At 38.0% G+C, this 22740-nt stretch overlaps 2 protein-coding genes across 3 annotated transcripts in view; both read right to left on the bottom strand.

Moving 5' to 3' along the window:
- Positions 1-22740, bottom strand: part of NCOA7 (nuclear receptor coactivator 7) — a 196356-nt gene that overhangs the window by 92533 nt on the left and 81083 nt on the right. For both annotated transcript variants that reach the window (XM_044002156.1, XM_044002157.1), the window contains exon 3: positions 1228-1469. The gene's annotated coding sequence lies outside the window, so the exon portion shown is untranslated. The remainder of the gene's footprint in view (positions 1-1227; positions 1470-22740) is intronic.
- Positions 12287-13509, bottom strand: LOC122754106 (mitochondrial uncoupling protein 2-like). Its single transcript, XM_044002158.1, has one exon. The coding sequence runs from the start codon at positions 13232-13234 to the stop codon at positions 12302-12304; it is 933 nt and encodes a 310-aa protein (XP_043858093.1). The 5' UTR covers positions 13235-13509; the 3' UTR covers positions 12287-12301.

Genomic DNA, 22740 nt, shown 5'->3' with positions numbered 1-22740 from the left:
CGAAGATCTGTTCAGATTGGTGGTACTCAATAATTCAATTCAGTTACATTTACTTTTCTAGAATGAACTTGATTTTTTAATAATTCTACAAAGTCTTTTAGCATCTCTGCTTCATTTTTCTCAATTCCAAAATGGGTATAATATTCCTGGAGCTACAAACCAGGAACAACTAATCTGAGGATAATAAAATGAAAATTCTTATAAAGTAATGCATTTCCTGTATTATTCCTCCATTTCTTCAAGCTATTTCTAATTCCTAACTTTGTCTCAGATAAAACTACGAATGGTCACAAATCTTTTGTGATGCATGCCTGTTTGTTAATTGTCTATTTTTTTTGTTTGTTTTTTAGTGAGGCAATTGGGGTTAAGTGACTCGCCCAGGGTCACACAGCTAGTAAGTGTTAAGTGTCTGAGGCTGGATTTGAACTCAGGTACTCCTGACTCCAGGGCCGGTGCTCTATCCACTGCACCACCTAGCTGCCCGTTAATTGTCTATTGAGGGACTGAAATGGAGAAAGCCAGTGAAGAAGCTAGAATATATAGAACTAAACAGGCCTGAGGTTTAAGCCTCCATCTTTGTAGATTTTTATGTGCAATTGTAAGAGATTCTTGTGGATTTAATATTTTTTTTTATTAATAACTTACAAGCTCCCAAATAGCAGCATCAAAAAAACCATGTGATGTAGGACCTTTACCCCTAAGCTACAGAGTCATGAGTAAATAAGACTTAGGTAGGGTAAACTGGCATTCTTTACAGTGAATTTTCTGGCCTGTAGAATATAACAAGTTGAACAAAGGAAAATCATCTCTAGGCCACCCAGTTGGAGTAGGAAAGTAGATTGGGAGAAGTCACTAATCTACTACTCCCTTACCTATACAGTTAACCTTACCAAACATGGTCACTTTTTTTTTTCTTTTTTCTTTTTTTTAGTGAGGCAATTGGTGTTAAGTGACTTGCCCAGGGTCACACAGCTAGTAAGTGTTAAGTCTCTGAGGCCGGATTTGAACTCAGGTACTCCTGACTCCAGGGCCGGTGCTCCACCTAGCTGCCCCAAACATGGTCACTTATTGATTACATTAGGATAAACATATCTCTCGCAGAAGAAACAAATGCAACTAATTTGATGTTCATGGCAAAACATTTACTATTATAAACTTTTAAGTAACATATAAATGAATAAATTTTCAAAAGTTTGCTTTAAAAACCAAAGCAGTAATATAACTTACCTATGTTATAGTATCTCTTTAGCTCTGTACGCCTGATCTCTTTTAACTGATTGTTTCTTCTCTTTTTCTTCTCTTCATCAGTTAAGTATTCTACCTCCTCCACAGGAATGCTGAAATTATCTTGTTCTGAAATAATTGCTTTAGCATCTTCTTTTCCAACCTGAGTCTTAGTAGTTGTGGTGCTGCGAGAATTGGCTGATGCTGTCTCAGCATTTTGTTTGGCTTGCTTTTTCTTTTTCAACCTAAGATGGGATGAAAAACATCATAAGAAAGGAACTACTTCAGCAACTTTATTTTTTTATACTCATGGGATTGTGGAAATTGACTGATATACTGAAGTCCTTTTCATATACTGTTTTCAGTTATATGTTCTTGCTAATTACATTTACTTTTCCCATTTGGAACTATTAAATTTTTGTCATGCTGAGTTTTTTCCAGTTTATTTCTAAGAAATTTTGTTTAAAAAAAAACTACATTATTTAGCTCTGAAGAAAAGTAAGGATTTTTCTAGAAGATACTATTTTCCTTTAGATATACATAAATCTTTTTTTTTTTTTTGCAATCTCACAGTATGGGTTTCTTATACAAAGTACAAGTATATGCTTAATGACTTTTTGGAAGTTTCCTAAATTGATGCTCAAGTTGACATCTGTGAGAATCTGGCCCAATAATGATTAATTGCTTGACTATGCTTTTAAATCTGCTGCTATTAATTGACTTGTATGGGGGAAATTATTACTTATCATTATAATAATAACTTATTATATATGATATGTATATATAATATAATTATAATTACTTATTAAATTAAGTTATAGACAACTATACTAATAACTCATTTTCCCTAATTTATACTTTCAACTCTTCCTAAGCCACAGAAATGTAAATAAGTAGTTTTCTAATATAATTCAATATATAGCATGTCTATTCACATTTTATACTTGTGTTGTTTCAAAAATATTCCTTCACTAGTCTATAGTGTTTTTACCAATAGGACTGGAAACTCCAGAATACAGTGTCTATTTCTCTTAAAAATGTTAAATTGCTTGAATGCAATACTTTGAATTAAATTTTAAAATTTTATTAATACATTTTATTTTTCTATCATCTTTGTTTCTGAATATATTCTTCCAAGCATATACTCTCTCACCCACAAGCAATTTCTTATAATTAAGAATAAAAAAAGGAAAAAGAGACAGTTCAGCAACATTAAACAAATCTGACACTATATTCAATGTTTCATACTCATAGTGTCACACACAGCTCTGCAAGTAAGGGAGGGAGGTACATTTTCTTATCTCTAATACAGGGCTATGATTGGTTAGAATAATTCTATAGTATTCAGTTTCATGATTTTTGTTGTTGTTCTTTCCATTTCCACTGTTGTAGTCATTGCATATTTCGTCCTTGTATTTTGGGGGTTCTTCTTACTTTGTATTAGTTCATATAAGTTTGAATTCTTTATAGTCATTATTTCTTATGGTGCAATAATATTCCATTACATTCAGCTAACTTAGTCTGCTTAGCCATTCCCATTCATTGACATTTATACTTTCATTCAAGTTTTTTGTTACCACAAAAGTGCTTCTATGAATATATTGGTGTAAATGGGGCTTTTCTTTCCTTCTGTTTTCAACTTTTTGGCTTAGGTGATACCATCTAGAAGTGGTATCTTTGGGCCAAAGGTAATGGCCATTTTAGTGACTTTTTTCTCAATATAATTACCTATTGCTTTCCAGGGGGCAGGTAGGTGGTTCAGTGCATAGAACACCAGGCCTGGAGTCAAGAAGAGCCTAGTTCAAATCTGGCTTCAGACACTTACTAGCTGTGGGACCTTGGGCAAGTCACTTAACCTTGTTTGTCTCAGTTTCCTCATCTGTCCAATGAGCTAGAAAAGGAAATGGCAAATGATTTCAGTATTTTTGCCAAGAAAATCTTGAATGGAGTCATGAAGAGTAATACATGACTGAAAATTCCTTTCCAGAATGGTTGGCCTAATGCATAACTTCATCTACAATGTACTTTCTCAGCTTTTCCAAGATTGTCAAAGATGGCAAAAGATGAGAATAGTCAATTTGCTGGGTATAAGGTGAAACATCAGAATTGTTTTGATTTGTATCTAACTTACTAATTATTTTGATTAATCTTCCAAGTGGATACTGCTAATTGTCTTTTGAGAGGCACTTTTTCATATCCTTTGACTACTTATCTTAAGTGAGTAAAAAATTAAGACAGATTTATTTTGTTTTCAGTTTAGGCATAGTCAGCATGTCAGTTCCCCATCTAGATTTCCTTTGTTGTTCTGAGCATGTGTACAATTTAATGTGTGCTAATGGAAAAAAATGTGGTAAGTAGAAAGAACAAGTCAATGGCATCAGTTGATAGGCAATGAATTTTAGGGTTGAGATCTGCCAATAACTTACTTGCTTTGAAATGAGGGGTAAATTACTCCAACAATCTGTTTTAATATTTTTATTTATAAAGTTGAGGTGATAAAGTCTGTTTCCTGACAACTTACTATGATGACATAAGGATAAATTAAATTTTATGCTTGTAAAATATTTTGACTCCTTAGGTAAAAGCATTGGATTCCAACAACGAGTTAGTTATGTTGCTCTTATTCATTACTTAGCAGCCAATGTATCAGTTTTTCACTGCCTAATAAATGAGGAAGTTGCCTGGCAGGCATAGCATGTTGCGGACCAACACACTTCCCATCAGTGCAGACCAGTTTTTTTTTGCTAAAAAAATAATACCGGGGGTAGGTAAGTGGCACAGTGTATAAAGCACTGGCCTTGGATTCAGGAGGACCTGAGTTCAAATCCAGCCTCAGACACTTTACACTTAACTAGCTGTGTGACCCTGGGCAGGTCATTTAACCCTCATTGCCCTCCAAAATAAATGAATGAATGAATGAATGAATGAATAAATAAATAAATAAATAAATAAAAATAATACCAGAATAGACAATAGGTGTCTTTCAAAAGAATCATATTCTGAAAATAGAGGATAAATACTTTTTTTTCTATCATAAGTTAAACTTTGAAATGTTGCTCTGGTAAAAGAGGAGGTGGTTCTTTTTTGCAAAATGAGTCATATAAAATCCCCAAATAAAACAACTTTTCCCCAAATCTGGATTATTATAGAAGACTGAAATTAAAACTCAGTATCCTTGATACCATGGAGACAAGAAAACCAATCAGTAAAGAGTGCCTGAGTAGAAGGTCTGTGTACAAAAAGAGACAATCTCATATGGAATATTTCCACTACTGTGTGTTAGTTTTGCTATGGACTTATGTTATCCTTAATGGTCAATAAAAAGTATACATCAATTGAACCTGGGTTCCCCTTCAAAGGATAATTCTTGTAGGAGGGGGAAAAGGAGGCAGCAAAGATTATTTTAATTCCATTTGAAATTTTTAATTACTTAATGATAATTTATTTTCTTCTTTAAACTGAAAGTCACATATAAATGACCTTCTTCCTTTGAATTCAAGGCAATTAAATTTGTCTCTATGGCATATGTTTTAAAAGAACATCACTAAACCGAGGGGGAGAGGGAGGAGGAAGATATGGTAAATTCCTTCACTTCCTTTGTTCTCCCCTCCCTCCATGGAACATCTAGACTTAAATCAGCAAATCCCAAACTGTCCTAATTTCAGGAAGAAATGCAAAATAGTACTGGTACCAAACTATCTGTTTTGGAGAAGTTTTATGACTAGTCGGAAACTGTGGGGGGGAAATGAGCACAAGTGCAAAAGTCCTCCTTTCGGGAGGGGAAAGACTTTTAAACTACTTTTTTTCTTTAAGGGGAAGATTTTGCTAGTTTGGCTGATGTGACACATTTCCTGCTCGGTCTCACCCATTCTAACATTTTTTTTTTTTTAAGATTGCATTTCTTCATTTGGCTGTCAAATCTTTTGTGTTTAGACTAATTTTTACAACAAAATCCTGGCATGGTTGAGTTAAGGATAATTAGCATTGAAGGGACACAGTAAGAAGATTAATTTAAGATCACTATAGCTTTTTGGTTGGGGAACAAAGGGATAGTTCTTTCCTCAGGGCATTCATTATCAGTAAGCATAGATTAAACCCCTACTAAGGGCCAGTCTAAATGCTAGACACAGGTGAAACCAAGGCAAAAATGAAGTGTTGGCTCACAAGGAGCTTGCTTGCATTCTGATAACTAAGTAATGCCTAAGTGTAACAGGTTTAGTAGGAGGACTCATCAGATGTTAACAGATTTACAGAAGTTAACTATGGTTTACTCCACAGTCTGCTACTTGACTTGTTCTTACAGCTAATCTTATTATCCTGAACCCTAGAGTAATCAGAGTCCCCACATCAGTTCATCAAATATTATTTAAAATGCACTTTGTGGGGCAGCTAGGTGGCACAGTGCCTTGGAGCATTGGCCCTGAAGTCAGGAGTACCTGAGTTCAAATCTGGCCTCAGACACTTAACACTTACTAGCTGTGTGACCCTGGGCAAGTCACTTAACCCCAATTGCCTCACTAAAATAATAACAATAATAATAACAACAATAACAACAACAACAACAATAATAATAATAAATAAAATTATCCTTGTTCCATGGCTGTTACTGATGGGTTTGTGGTAGAAGCTCAAAATTGTTTTACTTATGTAGCTATTATTATAGCTTATATTTTCCCCTTTGGGACAGCTTACTCATATCTTTTGACCATTTATATATTGAAGAATAGCTTGTTCCTATATATTTGAATCAGTTCCCTATATATCTTAAGATTTCAGGCATTTGTCAGAGAAACATGCTTCAAAGATTTCTTTCCCAGTCAACTATTTCCCTTTTAGTTTTACCCAAATTGATTTTGTTGGTGCAGAAGCTTTTGTTTTATTCAATTTTATTTAATCCATTTTATCTTCTATGATCCTCTTTATACCTTGTTTAGTCAAGAACTTGGGGAAAATATTCTTTTTTTTTTTTTTTTTTTTTTTTTGCAGGCAATGGGGGTTAAGTGACCTGCCCAGGGTCACACAGCTAGTAAGTGTCAAGTGTCTGAGCCTGGATTTGAACTCAGGTACTCCTGAATTCAGGGCCAGTGCTTTAACCACTTCGCCATCTAGCTGCCCCCGGGAAAATATTCTTAAGGAACATAGTTCCAGAAAAATGCAACAGACCAAAAATGCTTTCCCCAAACCACAGGCATGTGGTAGATTTATCTTTCCTAATTCTGGATAAGGCCTCATGTTCTCTACAAATAGGGATTTTGAGATGATTTTTACTGCAAAAAAATTTCTTCATTTGGAGTTTCACTTCCCTATTTTATTGCAGTAGAAGACCCCATACCAAAAGACTGTTTAGTACAAGATTTCTTACTGGAATCTATGTGGGACTAACAAAAATGAACTAGAGACAAGGATGGAGGAATCAGTGAATCTGTGACAATTTGCTAACACATTCTTCTTAGTAATTAGGGGAAAGGTTCCCCCCCCCATTCCTCTGTAGTGAAGGATATTAGAAAAGAGAGGCTAATACTTTAGCTATACCTTGGTATTCCAGTATCTTTACAAAGTATTAGACCGTCTAGAGAAAATACTTAAAGCCTTGACTCATTATATCTGATGTAATGGAAATGACTTACTCTGCAAGCTTGCCTTAGTGTTTTTTTTTGTTTTGTTTTGTTTTGTTTTAGTTAGAATAAGGTGATAGTTTATTTAGGAGCAAGGGAAGGGAAGGGTGGGGGGAGGGAAACCATGAAAGAAATCCTTGGACTTTTCATGGGGAGATTTTTGCCTTAGTGTTAAAGAGAAATTATGTACTTAGTGGGATGTTTCTTTCTCTGTCCTTTTTTTTTTTTTTTAATCAATGTCCTATTGGAGTTCCCATACAAAGCCAAGTGAGAGGGAGGAAAAGAGTTGAAGTGGTTCAACTAGAGAATATAGTGGCTGGATAAAAATTATCTTAGTTTATAGAGAAAGAAGTGATAGTATCTGAAAATAGATGGAAACACATTTTTATCTTTTTTTTTTTTTGTGAGGCAGTTGGGGTTGGGTGACTTGCCCAGGGTCACACAGCTGGTGGGTGTTGGGTGTCTGAGGCTGAATTTGAGTTCGGGTGCTCCTGGTTCCAGGGCCAGTGCTCTGTTCACTGTGATACCTAGCTGCTCCTGGAAACACATTAAAAAAAATTTTTTTTTCCTCTTTGACAATTCCTCAATCTGAAGTTTGGGTTTTTTTTTTTTTTTACTGTTTTCTCTCACAACCTAGCTAATGTGGGGATGTTTTCCTTGACTACTCATGTATAACTTATTTTGAAATGCTTGAGTTCTAGTGGGTGGGGGTGGGAATGGAGGAGGAAGAGAAGTTGGAACACAAATTTTTTAAAAATTGATGTTAAAATTTGTTTTTACATATATTTTAGAAAATAAAATTCTATTCAATAAAAAAATAAATATAAAAAATTTTTTAAAATTATCTTAGTTTTCAAACTTTTTTCCTTGTTTTTTTAAAAAGGAAATGAATCAGGGCCATAAGCAGTAGCTAAAACTGAACTAACTCTTTCCTACTGTACTCTTAGAAGTTTAATACAGTACAATGAGTTAGAAAAAGAATCTTTGCTGATAGAGATTAATGTGTATAAAGTGGGGAAAAGGAAGAAAACAGGAGAAGGAAAGAAAAAGAATAGCTAAAAATTGTACAGAGAAGACTGAACTCTAAATTTCATTTCAAGTCCTGATTTGACTGCTATTCTGTCTATGTAAATGCCTGCTTGTTCACACAAATGTTCTTTTAACAGTTTACCATCAAAGTCTCAAAAATTAACTCATCTCGTTATTTAGAAACTTGAGTCAACTAAAAATATTCATTAGCTACATATAATCAACATTAATTTTAAAAGCTACCTTTAATTAAGCTATTTGATAATCCTTAAGGAATCTCTCTCCTTAATTCCGTTATTAGGGGTCCAAGTTATCCAGGGCCATATACTGTTGGTTTTTTTTTAATTAAAAAAAAATTTTTTTTTTTAGTGAGGCAATTGGGGTTAAGTGATTTGCCCAGGGTCACACAGCTAGTAAGTGTTAAGTGTCTGAGGCCGGATTTGAACTCAGGTACTCCTGAATCCAGGGCCGGTGCTTTAACCACTGCGCCATCTAGCTGCCCCCATATATTGTTTTTTAATGTGTTCTGGTGATAAAATGTTTATCACAATTGACAATCAACAAAGTAGTCCTATTATTATGAATATGTTGGGGTATAATTACTTAATATTTAAAAGTTAAAAGCCATTTTCCTTTTCCATAAAGGGTGACTAAAGTTTTAGAAGCTTTTCTTTGAAGTTTCTAATTTTTCTTCCTACACAACTAGACTACTTTTTTGATCACTTCTGGAATACTTTGTACAATATTTGTTGCATACATACAATAGTCTGCTTATGTTTACCACTTGCCCACTGCTTTCTGAATCACTTGTAATTTTGATTCTTTAGACACTGTGATATCACATGACTTGAAGCCATATAGCATCACCAGGAGAACACTTTTTTTTTTTTAATGGGCTTCCTTGTCAGAGAGCAGCTTGAGATTCTTGAAGCTCTTGTGCAATTTCCGAAATAAAATCTGGCCTGTTCTATTCTTCATTTTCAATCCTAGATGTAGTTCACTATCCACCATTAGTGCTTATACAGGAGAAATGATTGGTGGACCTCAAAGGATAGCCTATACACACCTATATGTCAGAGTCTGAACAATAAGCATTCTGTACCCATTTGTGAATTGTTAAGTTAATCAAGAAGGATTACAGGCTCATAGAAAAGGTCCTGGAGTATTTTGGGGCTTGATGTAATCTATACAATATCATCTACAAAGAGGAATTTCTAGAAAACCTCAGAATATATAGGGAATCCTCCCATTTGAAATGTGTTCATGGCATTATTCATGACAAAGGTGAAAACCTCTGGAAAGTATATATTTCCTTATAATGGATAGAAGATTGTTGAACACAGTTGATCACTGCTAAACCCAGTTATATCTGTACCTGGATCTATTGAGGAGATTTAGATGATGCTAACATATGCCATGCATATAACAATAGATATTCCTGTGCCACTGAATTATTTGACACCTTATCTGTAATTAGAAGCACTGAAAATTTGAAAGATGCTTTTTGGAAATGAAACCCTATCACACTTTGTTTGATGTTAGTACATCTCCTATACTCTGAACAGTTCTGCATGGCATATATTCTTTTTTTATTTTTATAAAAAAAGGAAGGCAATTCAAATTAATTTTGTTTTAAGAATTTTATAATATTTCTTGAAATACTTTAGTGCATTGAGAATGTTGTAAAACCAAGTTAAGAATTACTGCCATGACAGAGTGGAAAAGTACTCAATGTACAGGAAGCTAAAAGACTCATAATCAAGACCAGCCAGTTAGGGGGTAGAGGAAGGTTAGTATCTACAATGTGCCAGGCATTATCCCAAGTGTCTTAAAAATATTATTTTATTACTAAATAATCTAGGCAATCTTAAGCAAGTCCCTTGATCTCTTTGGGCCTTGGCATATTGATCTATAAAATGAGGGAGGTTGGATTAGATCGTATCTAAAGAGTCTTCTAGTTAAAAAAATCTGATATATAGCTTATATCAGATTGCTTGTTGTCTTGGGGAGAGGGGAGGGAGAAAAATTTGAAACTAGAAATCTTATAAAAACAAATGTTGAAAACTATCTCTACATGTAACTGGAAAATAATAAAATACTTTTGTGAAAAAAGCTCTATGATAAGTTTAGGAGAAAAAAAGCAAAAGAAACTATTTTGCAGTGAACTCTTATCTTCTAAATACAGCCCACCTTTCCACTATTTGTGGTGAAACTCCATCATCCAAATACAGTCTAACCTCCCCCCTTCCCTCAATTCTAAATGGAGCTAAGAGTACAAAGGTTGTTGCTGTTATGAGCAGCACTGAAGATGAGAGAAGGGTTAGGGTTAAGTCCATAGTTTGAGATGGAATGTTTTTTACACCAAAGTGTTGCACATCACAATGACAAACACACAGTTGCCTCTTTTGGTGCTTAGGGCAGTGCCTAACACAGTAGATGCTTAATAAATGTTTGACTGATTGAGTAGGCTTTAAGTAGCAAAAGTCTGGCTTTATGTACCTGGCAAAAGTAGAAGCTGTTAATATCATGAGAAACAGAACAGGTGTTTGGGGTGGGGGCAGGCATGGAGGGCTGTTTGGTACAAAATAATCCAGTAGCCATGATAGCAAAATTTTAAAATAATATTTCTATTGATATTTTCTGTTTCCTATGTCATCATAGTTATCCACAATATCCCTCCCTCTTCTGCTCCCCAAGTCATCTCATATAATAAATAGATTTTAAAAGAGGAAAAAAAATCAGCATAATTGATCAAAAACATATACAATATGTAACACATATGAACCCTCTATGAAGGGGTGAATTGTCGCTATATCCTCATATCTCCTCATCCAAGTCATGCTTGATCTTTATCGTTTTGTAATACTCACTTTTAATTTTGCTATTGTGCATATTGTTTTCTTGGTCTGCTTACTTCTCTCCACATCACTTTATATAGATCTTTCCATGCTTCTCTGTATTCATCACATATAGTAATAATTTATTACATTCCTATACCATATTTTGTTTAGCCATTCCCTGACCAATGGGAATCTACTTTATTTCCAATTCTTTGCTAAATCATAGCAAATAAGTACCTTCTCATTTATAAGTTGGCCTTAGAAAAACTTTTCTTCATGAGGTATTCAGAATATATATTTCATTCATAGATAGGCTTATGTAGAAACAAAGAGACCTTGTTCTCTAAGGATTTTTCCTGTAAATAAAATTTATGAGGAAAATTCAGGATTCACCCGGCAAACATTTATTAGGCACCCAATGTACACAAGTTACGATGTTAGGCACTGGAGGAAATAGAAAGTTGAGAAGACATGGTCCCTATTGTTGCCTTTCTAATATTTACAGTCAAATGGGAATTATTTTTTTTTTTTGGGTGAGGTAATTGGGGTTAAGTGACTTGCCTAGGGTCACACAGCTAGTAAGTGTTAAGTGTCTGAGGCCGGATTTGAACTCAGGTCCTCCTGACTCCAGGGCCGGTGCTCTATCCACTGTGCCATCTAACAGCCCCCAAATGGGAATTCTTAACCTGAACTTTATTTTTAATATTCTGATAATTATATCTCAATGTAATTGGTCTCATTTACAATCTTATTTTATTTTGTTTATTTAAAAATATGATTCTGAGAAGGGGTCAGTAGTTTTCACCAGGCTGTCAAAGGGTTCCATGACACACAAAAAAGGGTCTATTAGGGGGATGAGCCAGAAGATGAATGGCTACAAAAGACTGTAATATACAACATTTCATGATGAGTGTCATTACTGGAGTATAAAAAGTTACAAGAAATAGAAGGAAGAAGATTGTTACCAACAGGGTGGGAATCAGGGAACTCATGGAGAATATACTGATCTTTGTCTTATTTATTATGAGGCTCAGATGCGATCCTAGGCAACTTCATATAAATTACCCCAAGAGTTACTTTTCCTCTCCCACTCTGCAAAACAGAGTGATATAGTAGAGGGGACAGTGGATTTGGAGTCCAAGTATGTGAGTTCAGAGACCACCTCTGACACTAACAACCTGTGTGATCTTGGTCAGGAAAGTTACTTAACATTCCTGGCCTGTGGTTGCCCATCTGTAACAGGAAGGGTGTCTTTTCTTGACTCTCAATCTATAATCTTATCACCCCATAGCCTACAAAATTAATGAGATGATGTAAGGAGACTCACCCCACTTCCACGATCTATCTTCTATCATCATCATATGCTCTGCATTGCTTTTCTTTTTTGGGTTCTGGTCTGGCTTTATTAGAAGTAAAGAAAGCTTAAGAACTGGGTGAGGCTGCCATGGGAAAGGATAAAATGGGGCTAACTCTAGGGCAGGGGGGGTTCTTCAGGGGAGGAGAGGAAGAGGGAAGGAAAATGGGATGGGAGGGTAAGCTGGGGTCTGGACTCCAAGGGGAGGGGTGTACGGCAGAGAGCTAGCTGGAGAGGGCTCAGAAAGGAGCTTCCCGGGAAGTGCGACCGGCCATCAGGACCCGTTTCAGTTGCTCGTAGGTGACAAACATCACTATATTCCAGGAGCCCAAGCGGAGGAAGGAAGGCATGAACCCTTTGTAGAAGGCTTGGGGTCCCTCCTTCCGGAGCATGGTGAGGGCGCAGTGGCCAGCACTGGCATACTGGCCGGAGGCAGAGTTCATGTATCTCATCTTGACCACGTCCACAGGGGAGGCAATGATGGTGGTGCAGAAGCCAGCCCCAAAGGCTGATGTGAAGTGGCATGGAAGGTCATCAGTCATGAGGTGGGCCTTCAGGAGGGCATCTTTGATGAGATCGTACGTCACCAGCTCAGCACAGTTGACAATAGCATTGCGGGCAACATTGGGTGAAGTTCCTTTCCATAGGCCCCGAAGCCCCTCTTCTCTGGCGATAGTCTTATAGGCATCCAGTGTACCCTGATATCTCTGGCTGCCACCTGCACGAGCCTGGGCCTGGAAACGTACCTTCACCACATCTGTGGGTTGGGCTACGGCCACTGCCAGTGCCCCTGTGGTACAGCCAGCCAGGAGGCGACTCCCAATGCCTGCATGCTCAGATCCCTTGGTGTAGAACTGCTTGACAGAGTCATAGAGGCCAATGCGGACAGAGGCAAAACTCATCTGGCGCTGCAAACCAGCCACCAGCCCATTGTACAGGCTGCCAGGGCCCTCAGTCTTCACCATGGTCAGAATGGTGCCCAAGACACCCCGATACTGGGCAGTGGCAGAGGAAGCTCGGAAGGCCCCCTGGCTCTCTCCTTGAATCTGCAGCCGGACTTTGGCTGTGTCCAGGGGGAAGGTGATGAGGTCAGCGATGCAGGCAGCAGTGCCAGCCCCAAGGAACTTGACGGTGGCTGTTGGGGGCACATCTGTAGGCTTAAATCCAACCATGATTTGACGCTGGTGTTCTGCTACTTCCCAGGAGGCAGAGAAATGGTAAGATGGCCTCCAAAGATTAAGACGAGATAGAGGAACTCTGCCGGAGTCCTGACTTGGAGGGGTCTCACGATGATGGCACCTTGATCAAACTTCTCTAAAGGTGTCCCGCTCTTCAAAGTTGCTCACAGCAACCATGGCCCACTTCCCTTGATTTTCCATAGAAAATTGCTGGGAAATTGAACACCTAATGATCATACTATGTGCCCGGGACCGTAAAGGAAAACAAGAGGAAGCAGCGGCGGCGGGGTCGGGGTCGGGGTCGGGGTCGGGAAGCACGAGCCCTGCGGCGGAGTCCGGAGTCTGGAGGGCAGAAGCGGCTGCCTGGCTCTCCGTTGGGTCGCTAAAAAGTCACAGTCTTGGACTGGGGAGACGCGCTGCTGCATTGCTTTTCAGAAGAGGGACAATCCCTTCTTTTTGAACAATACCCAAACAACAAAAGTCTCTGATGCACAAGAGTCCATCTGCATTTATTTGGTTTTCCTTGGTCTGACCCAGCTGAGAGTCTATTAGTGAAAGAGTAAGCATGACAGAGGACCTCTTCTGTCCCTCTAACCTTTCCTCCCCAGTTTTGGTGGTTAATTTCCCCTGAGAATTAATGCTACATTCCCAGACCAGTTATCATTCTTCTCATCTGTATAGGTTTTGATTGTGGCGACATGCCTGAATGGAAGCATTATAGTTGTAACAGTTTACACTGGGCATGACACACCTGCAGCTTAGGCTCCTGAGGGCTCTGCCTGATTCTCACCGGGTTCTCCTACTCTTTTTCTGCCTGTTTTCTGGGATCTTTGGTGGAATTCCAACCCTTCCCCTTGAGCTTGATTGCCAGGTCTCTCAGTCCCATCTACTACCCTAAGCAGGGCCTGAGCCCATTTGGCTTTTGTTTTTGACAATGAGTCTCACAGGCTGGAAACACTTTAGCAGCTCACACCCCTCACCACAATGCTGATAAGCACCAAAACTTTATCCTGCTGTTTTTCCAGCTTGGGTTGATTCTCCCTTCCTTACACAGCCTGGTGACCCTCCATTAATGAGATCTTCTTCACATTAGTGCTGGACTTGGTACAGATGTCCAGATTGGCTTTAGCCCTACTGCAGAACATGGAACTCTACAACTCAAGCAGAACCACCAGTCTCTACCTCCCCCAATAGCAGGGATTATACCATGTCTAGCTCTTGAGACCATATAGAAGGCATTGATCTGAAGAGTGTTTTCAGTCTGAAGTCTGTAGGGAAGTAAGCCTTTGTCTGGACTTTTGAAAATACCTCCTCATATAGAGGGTCACATGCCTGGTACCTTGTTAAGAGGACAATAGACAATGCTCAGTAACATTGAGGGGTTGTACCAATTGGATGGCTGGATGAAGCATTTAAGAACTACGTGCCAGACATTGTGTTAAATGCCAGGGATACAAATATAAGTGAGACAGCTCTTATTCCCAAGCAGCTTTCCTTCTAATGGGGGAAGATGATACTTACAAGGGTGCTAGAAAGAAGCAGCATTGGGAAGAAGGGAATCCATGAAGAGGTAATATGGAGGCAAGGAGCAGGAAGTAGAATCTAGAGGCAGTTGGAGTAACAATGAGCTGTGGTATGGCTAGGGTCCTTTCCAATAGTAATTCTTGGAAGGTTATCATCAATGGGGAGAGGAGGGCACTAGGGTGACAATGTGACATGAAGGGAAAGAAGGTGGAATCAAAATTGTTTGGCTCAGACTGTTGGGAAGATTGCCAGAGAAGCCACCCCTTTATGTTGGCCTATAAAAGGATTCTGGGTTTCTTTTTACTTCTTTATTACATTCCTACACCATATTTCTTCTAGGATAGATGGAGTAGGTAGTTGTGAGATTCTCCCCTACCTTGATCATGTAATGGCTGCTTTGTGGCAGAGGCAACTGTGATTTATTTACCCAGAAGATCTAAGAAAAATGTTCCTGGACACCTTTGCCTCTCCTTTCCTTCTTTACTGTGTAGAAGTCAGAAGCCAATGACCTGAATATGGACTTTCTCAGCTCAGCAGCTGGGAGATAAATGAAGAAGTCCTACAGAAGCGCATTTGCTTTGTGGCAGAGGTTGACATGTATTCTTCCTGGTGACTTAAACCATGTAAATTCCTGAACCCTGGCTTCCTGAGGGAATTTCTGGGGAGTGTTGACTCTTTAGTGGCCCAGGTTTGAGGGTTCAATAAGCTGGCTTTCTGGATAGAGAAGGGTGATTTACTCAGCAGCCCTGACATCTGTACCTGGTCTATGTGAGTATAGCGCTTGAGAGTATTTGGTGTAGGATAGTGACCATTTAAACATTCTCTAAAAATCCCAAAATGTCCTGCCTCCTCTGAGCCCAGAACTACTTCCAGCTATAGCAACTCACTGATATAAATTAGTAGACCACCATAACACTCTGCCTAAGATGCAGCATCCACGTTGGCAATGGAAGGTTGTATACTGGGTGTGATCAGACTACGACATATTACAAACAAGAAACTGTGAAAGAGAACCAGAATAAAGGATGTCAACAAAGAAATATCTGATCGAAAAAGAGAGGCTGATCACATGGCAGGGGAGAACCAATGGATGTCTTGTATGCTCCTTTGGCATCCTTGTAATGTTAAGAAAAAGTGATTAGGGGGTGACTTATCTTCCTGAATTCAAATCTGGCCTCAGATACTTACTAGCTGTGTGACCCTGGGCATGTCACTTAATCCTGTTAGCCTCAATTCCTCATCTGTAAAAGGATCTGGAGAGGGGTGGCTAGGTGGCACAGTGGATAAAGCACCGGCCCTGGATTCAGGAGTTCCTGAGTTCAAATCCGGCCTCAGATACTTGACACTTGCTAGCTGTGTGACCTTGGGCAAGTCACTTAACCCCCATTGTCCCCGAAAAAAAAAAAGTTTGGGTGTTTTAATCAAAAAAAAAAAAAGGAAAAAGTGATTAGTACTTTCAGTCCATTGTCAATTTAGCTTTCAAACTGATCTTTTTAAAGTGCAGGTCTGACCCCCATATTCAATAAGTTTCAGTGGCTTCATATCACTTCCAGGGTCAAATGTAAAATCCTGTTTGGGTTTCAAAACCCTTCATAACCCGGACCTTTCCTACCTTTCAGTCTTCTTATACCTTACTCTCAAATTCTCTGCAATTTAGTGACATTGGCTTCCTTGCTGTTTCTCCAACAATATACTCCATGTCCAAACTCTGGGAATATTCACTGGCTATTCCCCATGCTCAGAATTTTCTACCTCCTCATCTTCATCTTCTCCCTGGAAATAGCTTCCTTGGCTTCCTTCAAGTCCCAGCTAAAATCCTTCCTTCTACAAGAAAACTTTTTCTAGTCTCTCTAAGTGCTAAATGTCTTCCTTTTGTTGATTATCTACAATTTATACTGTATATATTGTTTGTATATAGTTTTTTTTTGTATGTTCTCTCCCTCATGAGCTCCTTAAAAGCAGAGACTATTTTAAGACTTTCTTTATATCTTCAGGACTTAGCATATAAAGTTTCTTTTCTTTTTTTTTTTTTTTTGTGAGGCAATTGGGGTTAAGTGACTTGCCCAGGATCACACAGCTAATAAGTGTTAAGTGTCTGAGGCCAGATTTGAACTCAGGTCCTCCTGACTCCAGGGCCAGTGCTCTATCCACTTTGCCACCTAGCTGCCCCTAGCATATAAAGTTTCTTGCACAAAGAAGGTGCTTAATAAGTGCTTGTTGACTAACTGATGTGTATATATGTATAATTTTATTTGTTTGTTTTTTTTTTATATGTATAATTTTAATAGCAATTATAACAACTTAAACAACCAAATTAATGTTGTTTCATCCAAAGTAGTCACCTTGAAGTTATTTACTTGTTCCATTATCTTGCCATTACTCAAAACATTTCTGGACCTCTTCTTTTAGAAGTGCCTTCAAAGTCTGTATCATAATCTTTTGAATATCTTTAGAGGTGACAATCTACAACCTCTGAAAGTGAATATTATTTTTGGAAACAATTAAAAGGCATTGCAGTCAAGTTAGGTAAATAAGCTAGTTTGGAATAAACTGGGTAACACTTTTTATTAAAACTTAAAAAATTAAAATAATGTGATTATAAAGAAATGAGTGTTTGCTTTTCTCATGAGGCTTATTGGCTTGGTCTTGTGGAAATTTATTTTGATTTGGGGACCCTACCTTTGGGCTGAGATTGGAAAGCCTTAAGCCCTCAGGGTCTCTTCTGTGTGGGAGGGGTTGGTGCCCCTCCCCCTCCTATTCAGATGAGCCCAAAAGCCCGTTGGGCTGTACAAGATGCCAGGTCAGACAGTTGGAAAAAAAAAAAGGCCCCCAGCTCCCTCCGACCTGAGCGGAGGTATCTGAGAGATGCTGGGCTCTGGCGTAGCCTGTGCTAAAGCACATGAAGCTGGAGCGCACCCCCAACCCCCCACATCAGCCGAAGCCCTGGCTAGCGGATTAGCTTGGTGTGTGAGTGCAAGAAGCTGGGAGATTTGAGTGGAGAGAAGAAAAGGTATATATAGACCTGGGAGTTAGACAGCAAGGGGGGGCAGATGAGAGAGGCTGAGAAGAGGTTCTGGGGACAAGAAGAGGTCAAGAGGCTGCTGAGGAGACGGCAAAGGTTGGAGCAGACTGACCAAGAGGCAGCGGAGAGCACAGAAGCCATCAGCACAGGGTACAGGTTGGAGAAAGTGAAGATTAAGAGGAGTTAGAAGAAAGTAGCTGGGCAGGGAAAGTGTAACGTGCCCTAAGGCTAAGGCCCTTATTGTATTCAAAAAGTTCCAAAGAGAGACAGTGGAAAGAGATGCACTGCAATGCAGTCAGGTTGTACATTTTATTTCCCTGTATTCTTAATTTGAAATAGTATCTCATAAATAAACTCTGCTTTGATTATTTAGTTAAGAGCCTTCTTAATCTTTAGTTTATCAATTTGGGAGTAGAGCAGTGTGGTGGAACTTTATAAACAGTCCATGCTAAGTTAATAGCAGTCAGATAGCCAATTAGTCAAAAGTCCCCAGATTAGTCCTCTGGTCAGCATTAGCCCCCCAAATTAGTCCTAGTCAATTTAAAATATTCTTACAGTCTGGAAGCAATTTCAAACGAGTTTCAAAACTATATTAAGCAATGATAGTATCCCTGAAGAGCTATTATTTTTTTTAGTGAGGCAATTGGGGTTAAGTGACTTGCCCACGGTCACACAGCTAGTAAGTGTTAAGTGTCTGAGGCCGGATTTGAACTCGGGTACTCCTGACTCCAGGGCCGGTGCTCTATCCACTTTGCCACCTAGCTGCCCCTCTGAAGAGCTATTAATAAGGTAATTGAGGAACTTGCTTTGTCTCTACAAAGGGGCACAGAAAAATATGAAAAATATGAATTTACATGCCCAAACATATAAAGCCATTAGGAGAGGGGCACAATTTTATATTATTTCTTTGAGCTGCATCCTGAGAATATATATACAACCTTTGAAGTTGACTACTGTGAAGGGTAACACTTGTTTTTATATTTTAAAAATTAATTCTATATCATTACTTTGTATGTTATAGGGGTAGGGAGGGAGTTATTGTCACTTTGTTTTTGAAGTATTTAATCATGAAGAAGAAAAAAGTCTTCAAGTCTATAGTAATGATTCTTAATTACTTTATAATCTAAGTGTTTCCCAGTATCATTTCTTTTACACTGGGGAATTGGACAAGCAAATCCCTAATGAATGTGCATGTCTGATTCAATTCCTACTTGAGTTTGAGAATGTATGTGGTGACAACTATTTAGTTATAGCTAGCTATATGTCTGCTAACCACATGGCAAAGACTGGACTTTTGATGTATTGATGGCATGTGTTCAAAAGCACCAGGCAAAGTTTTTTCTATTTCCTGGCCCTATGGTTAGAGTCAGGAAAACAAGCTCTAAGGCTCTGGATGAGGCTTCAGGCCTCAAAAAATGAATACAGGACTCTGTCCATTCTCACTTTGCATTTGTTCTTTCTTACTTTGAGGAAGAGTATTTACTATGTGGTAACCTTGTGAACATCAAAAGATTGGGATAACAAGCAGCCAGAAGTTCAGGAGAAGTCCATAGCAAATTTTTCAAACAGCTGAGCCCAATGAGGATGGAAGTCCTAACTGCCCCAGCACAGCAATAGAGCAAAGTTAGCCAAGACAGTGAAAGTGATCTATGCCACATTTAGAAGTGAACTTGGTGAGGAGAATCCCTTTTTAGCAATGATTTTAAGGTTGAACCCACTTTCCTCATCAGGGTGGATGGGACTTTGGATAAGGATTCCTAGAATTCAAAGGAATCATAATTTTTTCTATTTTAAATCTTGTACAAGGCCTAGCAGAGCTCTATAGCCAAGGAGACACTCCAAAATTATTTGCTGAATGAAGGAATGAAAATGTAATGTAACTAAGGATATAGAATCAGATTGTCAAAAATCATGGCTACAAATAGATTTACATACGAAACTGCATCAGCTAGCATTAATTAAAACAAACAAATCATTTTTTTTTGGGTGGGGCTATGGGGGTTAAGTGACTTGCCCAGGGTGACACAGCTAGTAAGTGTCAAGTGTCTGAGGCCAGATTTGAACTCAGGTACTCCTGAATCCAGGGCCAGTGCTTTATCTACTGCGCCACCTAGCTGCCCCGAAACTAATCATTTTTGCTGTGTTTACACATGCAAGTGTAGAATTTGGGCATGCTTTGCAAATTCTAATTATCCAGGTGAATCAATTAAAAAAAAACAAACCACACACATGCTTTCATTTTGAATCCTCCATTTCATTTTAGAGCAGAATTCCCAACCTTTAAAAAATTAATTAATTAATTAACGTTTTCAACCTTAATGGATAGTATCTACTTAAAACTTCTCAATCAACTAAGAAATTAGTAGAGGATGGGGAGAAACAGATGTATGTATATATATGTTTTTGCATGTAGTGAGCCACCTTAGAACAAATGAGATATTTGTAAATGGCTTAGCACAGTGCCTGTCACAAGTATGTACTTTTCCTTTCTCTTCTCTTAAATCTCTGTGACTATCTATCTGGCTATCTATCTATCTACCTATCTGTTTGCACTATCATTTATTTATTTATCTACTCATTTTTTATGCATTCATTCATTTGATTTTTTTTTTTTTTGGTGAGGCGATTGGGGTTAAGTGACTTGCCCAGGATCACACAGCTAGTAAGTGTTAAGTGTCTGAGGCTGGATTTGAACTCAGGTCCTCCTGACTCCAGGGCTAGTGCTCTATCCACTGTGCTACCTAGCTGCCTCTGCATTCATTCATTCATTCATTTCTCTATCTAGCTATCTATTCACTCATCCATCCGTCCATTTATTTATTTGTTCATTCATTTAGTTTTGGTGATGAACATTTTTATTTATAGTTTTGAGTTTAAATTTTTATCCCTCCTTCCTTCCCTCCCAGAGGTGGTAAGCAATTAGATACAGGTTATACATGTAAAATTATGTAAAACATTACCATATTAGTTATTTTGTACAAGAAAACTTGAACAAAAGAAAAAAGTGAAAGAAAGTGAAAAATAGCATGCTTCAGTCTGTGTTCCATCAATATCAGTTCTTTCTTTGGAGGTGGATGGTATGTTTCATCAATAGTCCTTTGGGGGGGGGGGGAGGGCAGCTAGGTGGCACAGTGGATAGAGCACTGGCCCTGGAGTCAAGAGGACCTGAGTTCAAATCCAGCCTCAGACACTTGACATTTACTAGCTGTGTAACCCTGGGCAAGGCACTTAACCCCAACTGCCTCACCAAAATAAAATAAAATAGTCCTTTAGGATCATCTTAGATCATTGTATTGTTGAGAATAGTTGTCATTCACAGTTCTTCATCAAACAATATTGCTGTCTTGTGTACAATGTTTTCTTGGTTTTGCTCACTTCACTATACATCATTTCATACAAGTCTTTTCAGGTTTTTCTGAAATCATCCTGCTTGTCTTATAGCACAAAAATATTCCATCACCATCATATACCACAACTTCTTTAGCCATTTCCCAATTGATGGGTATTCCTTTGATTTCCAATTTTTAGCCACCACAAAAAGAGCTGCTATAAATATTTTTGTACAAATAGGTCTTTTTCTCTTTTTGGGGATCTCTTTGGGATATAAACCTAGCAGTGGTATTGCTGGATCAAATGGTATGCATAGGTCTATAGCCCTTTGGGTATAGTTCCAAATTGCTTTTCACAACTCCACCAACAGTGGATTAGCATTCCAGTTTTCCCACATCCCCTCCAACATCCAATATTTTCTGTTTTTGTTATATTTGCCACTCCGATAGGTGTGAGGTAATGCCTCGGAGTTGTTTTAATTTGCATTTTTTCTGATCAATAGTGATCTAGAGCATTTTTTCATAATTATAGTTAGCTTTGATTTCTTTGTCTGAAAACTGCCTGTTCATATCCTTTGACCATTTATCAATTGGGGAATGACTTGTATTTTTACAAATTTGACTCAGTTCTCTATGTAATTGAGAAATGAGGCCTTTATCAGAGATATTTGTTTCAAAAATTCTTTCTCAGTTTTCTGCTTCCCTTGTAATCTTGGTTGCATTATTTTTGTTTGTGCAAAAACATTTAATTTTATATAATCAAAATAACCTACTTTGCATTTTGTTTTACTTTCTATATCCTCTTTAGTCCTAAATTCTTCCTCTGCCAATAAATCTGACAGATAAATGATTCCATGCTCTCTTAATTTGTTTATGGTATCATCCTTTATGTGTAAATCATGTACTCATTTTGACCTTATTTTCATATACAGTGTGAGATGTTGGTCTATACCTAGTTTCTGCCATATTGTTTTCCAGTTTTCCCAGCAGTTTTTGCCAAACAATGGGTTTTTGTTCCAAAAGCTTGGATCTTTGGGTTTATCATATATTTATCATATCATATATATAGATTACTAGAGTCACTTACTATAGTGTAATCTGTACCTATTCTGTTCTACTGATCCACCTCTATTTCTTAGCCAATACCAGATTGTTTTGATAATTACCACTTTATGATACAGTTTGAGATCTGGTACTACTAGACCACCTTCGTTCATATTTTTTTCATTGATTCACATGATATCCTTGAGCGTTTATTTCTCCAGATGAATTTTGTTAACTTATTTTTAGATCTATAAAATATTTTTTGATAGTTTGGTATAATACTAAATTAATAAATTAACTTAGGTAGGCTTGTCATTTTTATTATATTGGCTCAGCCCACCCATAAGCAATTAATATTTTTCAATTATTTAGATCTGACTTTATTTGTGTGAAAAGTGTTTTGTAGTTCTGGTCATTTTTTTTTTTTTTTAGTGAGGCAATTGGGGTTAAGTGACTTCCCCGGGGTCACACAGCTAGTAAGTGTTAAGTGTCTGAGGCCAGATTTGAACTCAGGTCCTCCTGACTCCAGGGCTGGTGCTCTATCCACTGCGCCATCTAGCTGCCCCTGGTCATATAATTCT

This window comes from Dromiciops gliroides, chromosome 4 (genome assembly GCF_019393635.1).
Source record: "Dromiciops gliroides isolate mDroGli1 chromosome 4, mDroGli1.pri, whole genome shotgun sequence".
NCBI lineage: Eukaryota > Metazoa > Chordata > Mammalia > Microbiotheria > Microbiotheriidae > Dromiciops > Dromiciops gliroides.
The sequence above is the reverse complement of the archived record's forward strand: the minus strand, read 5'-3'. Positions and strand labels throughout refer to the sequence as shown.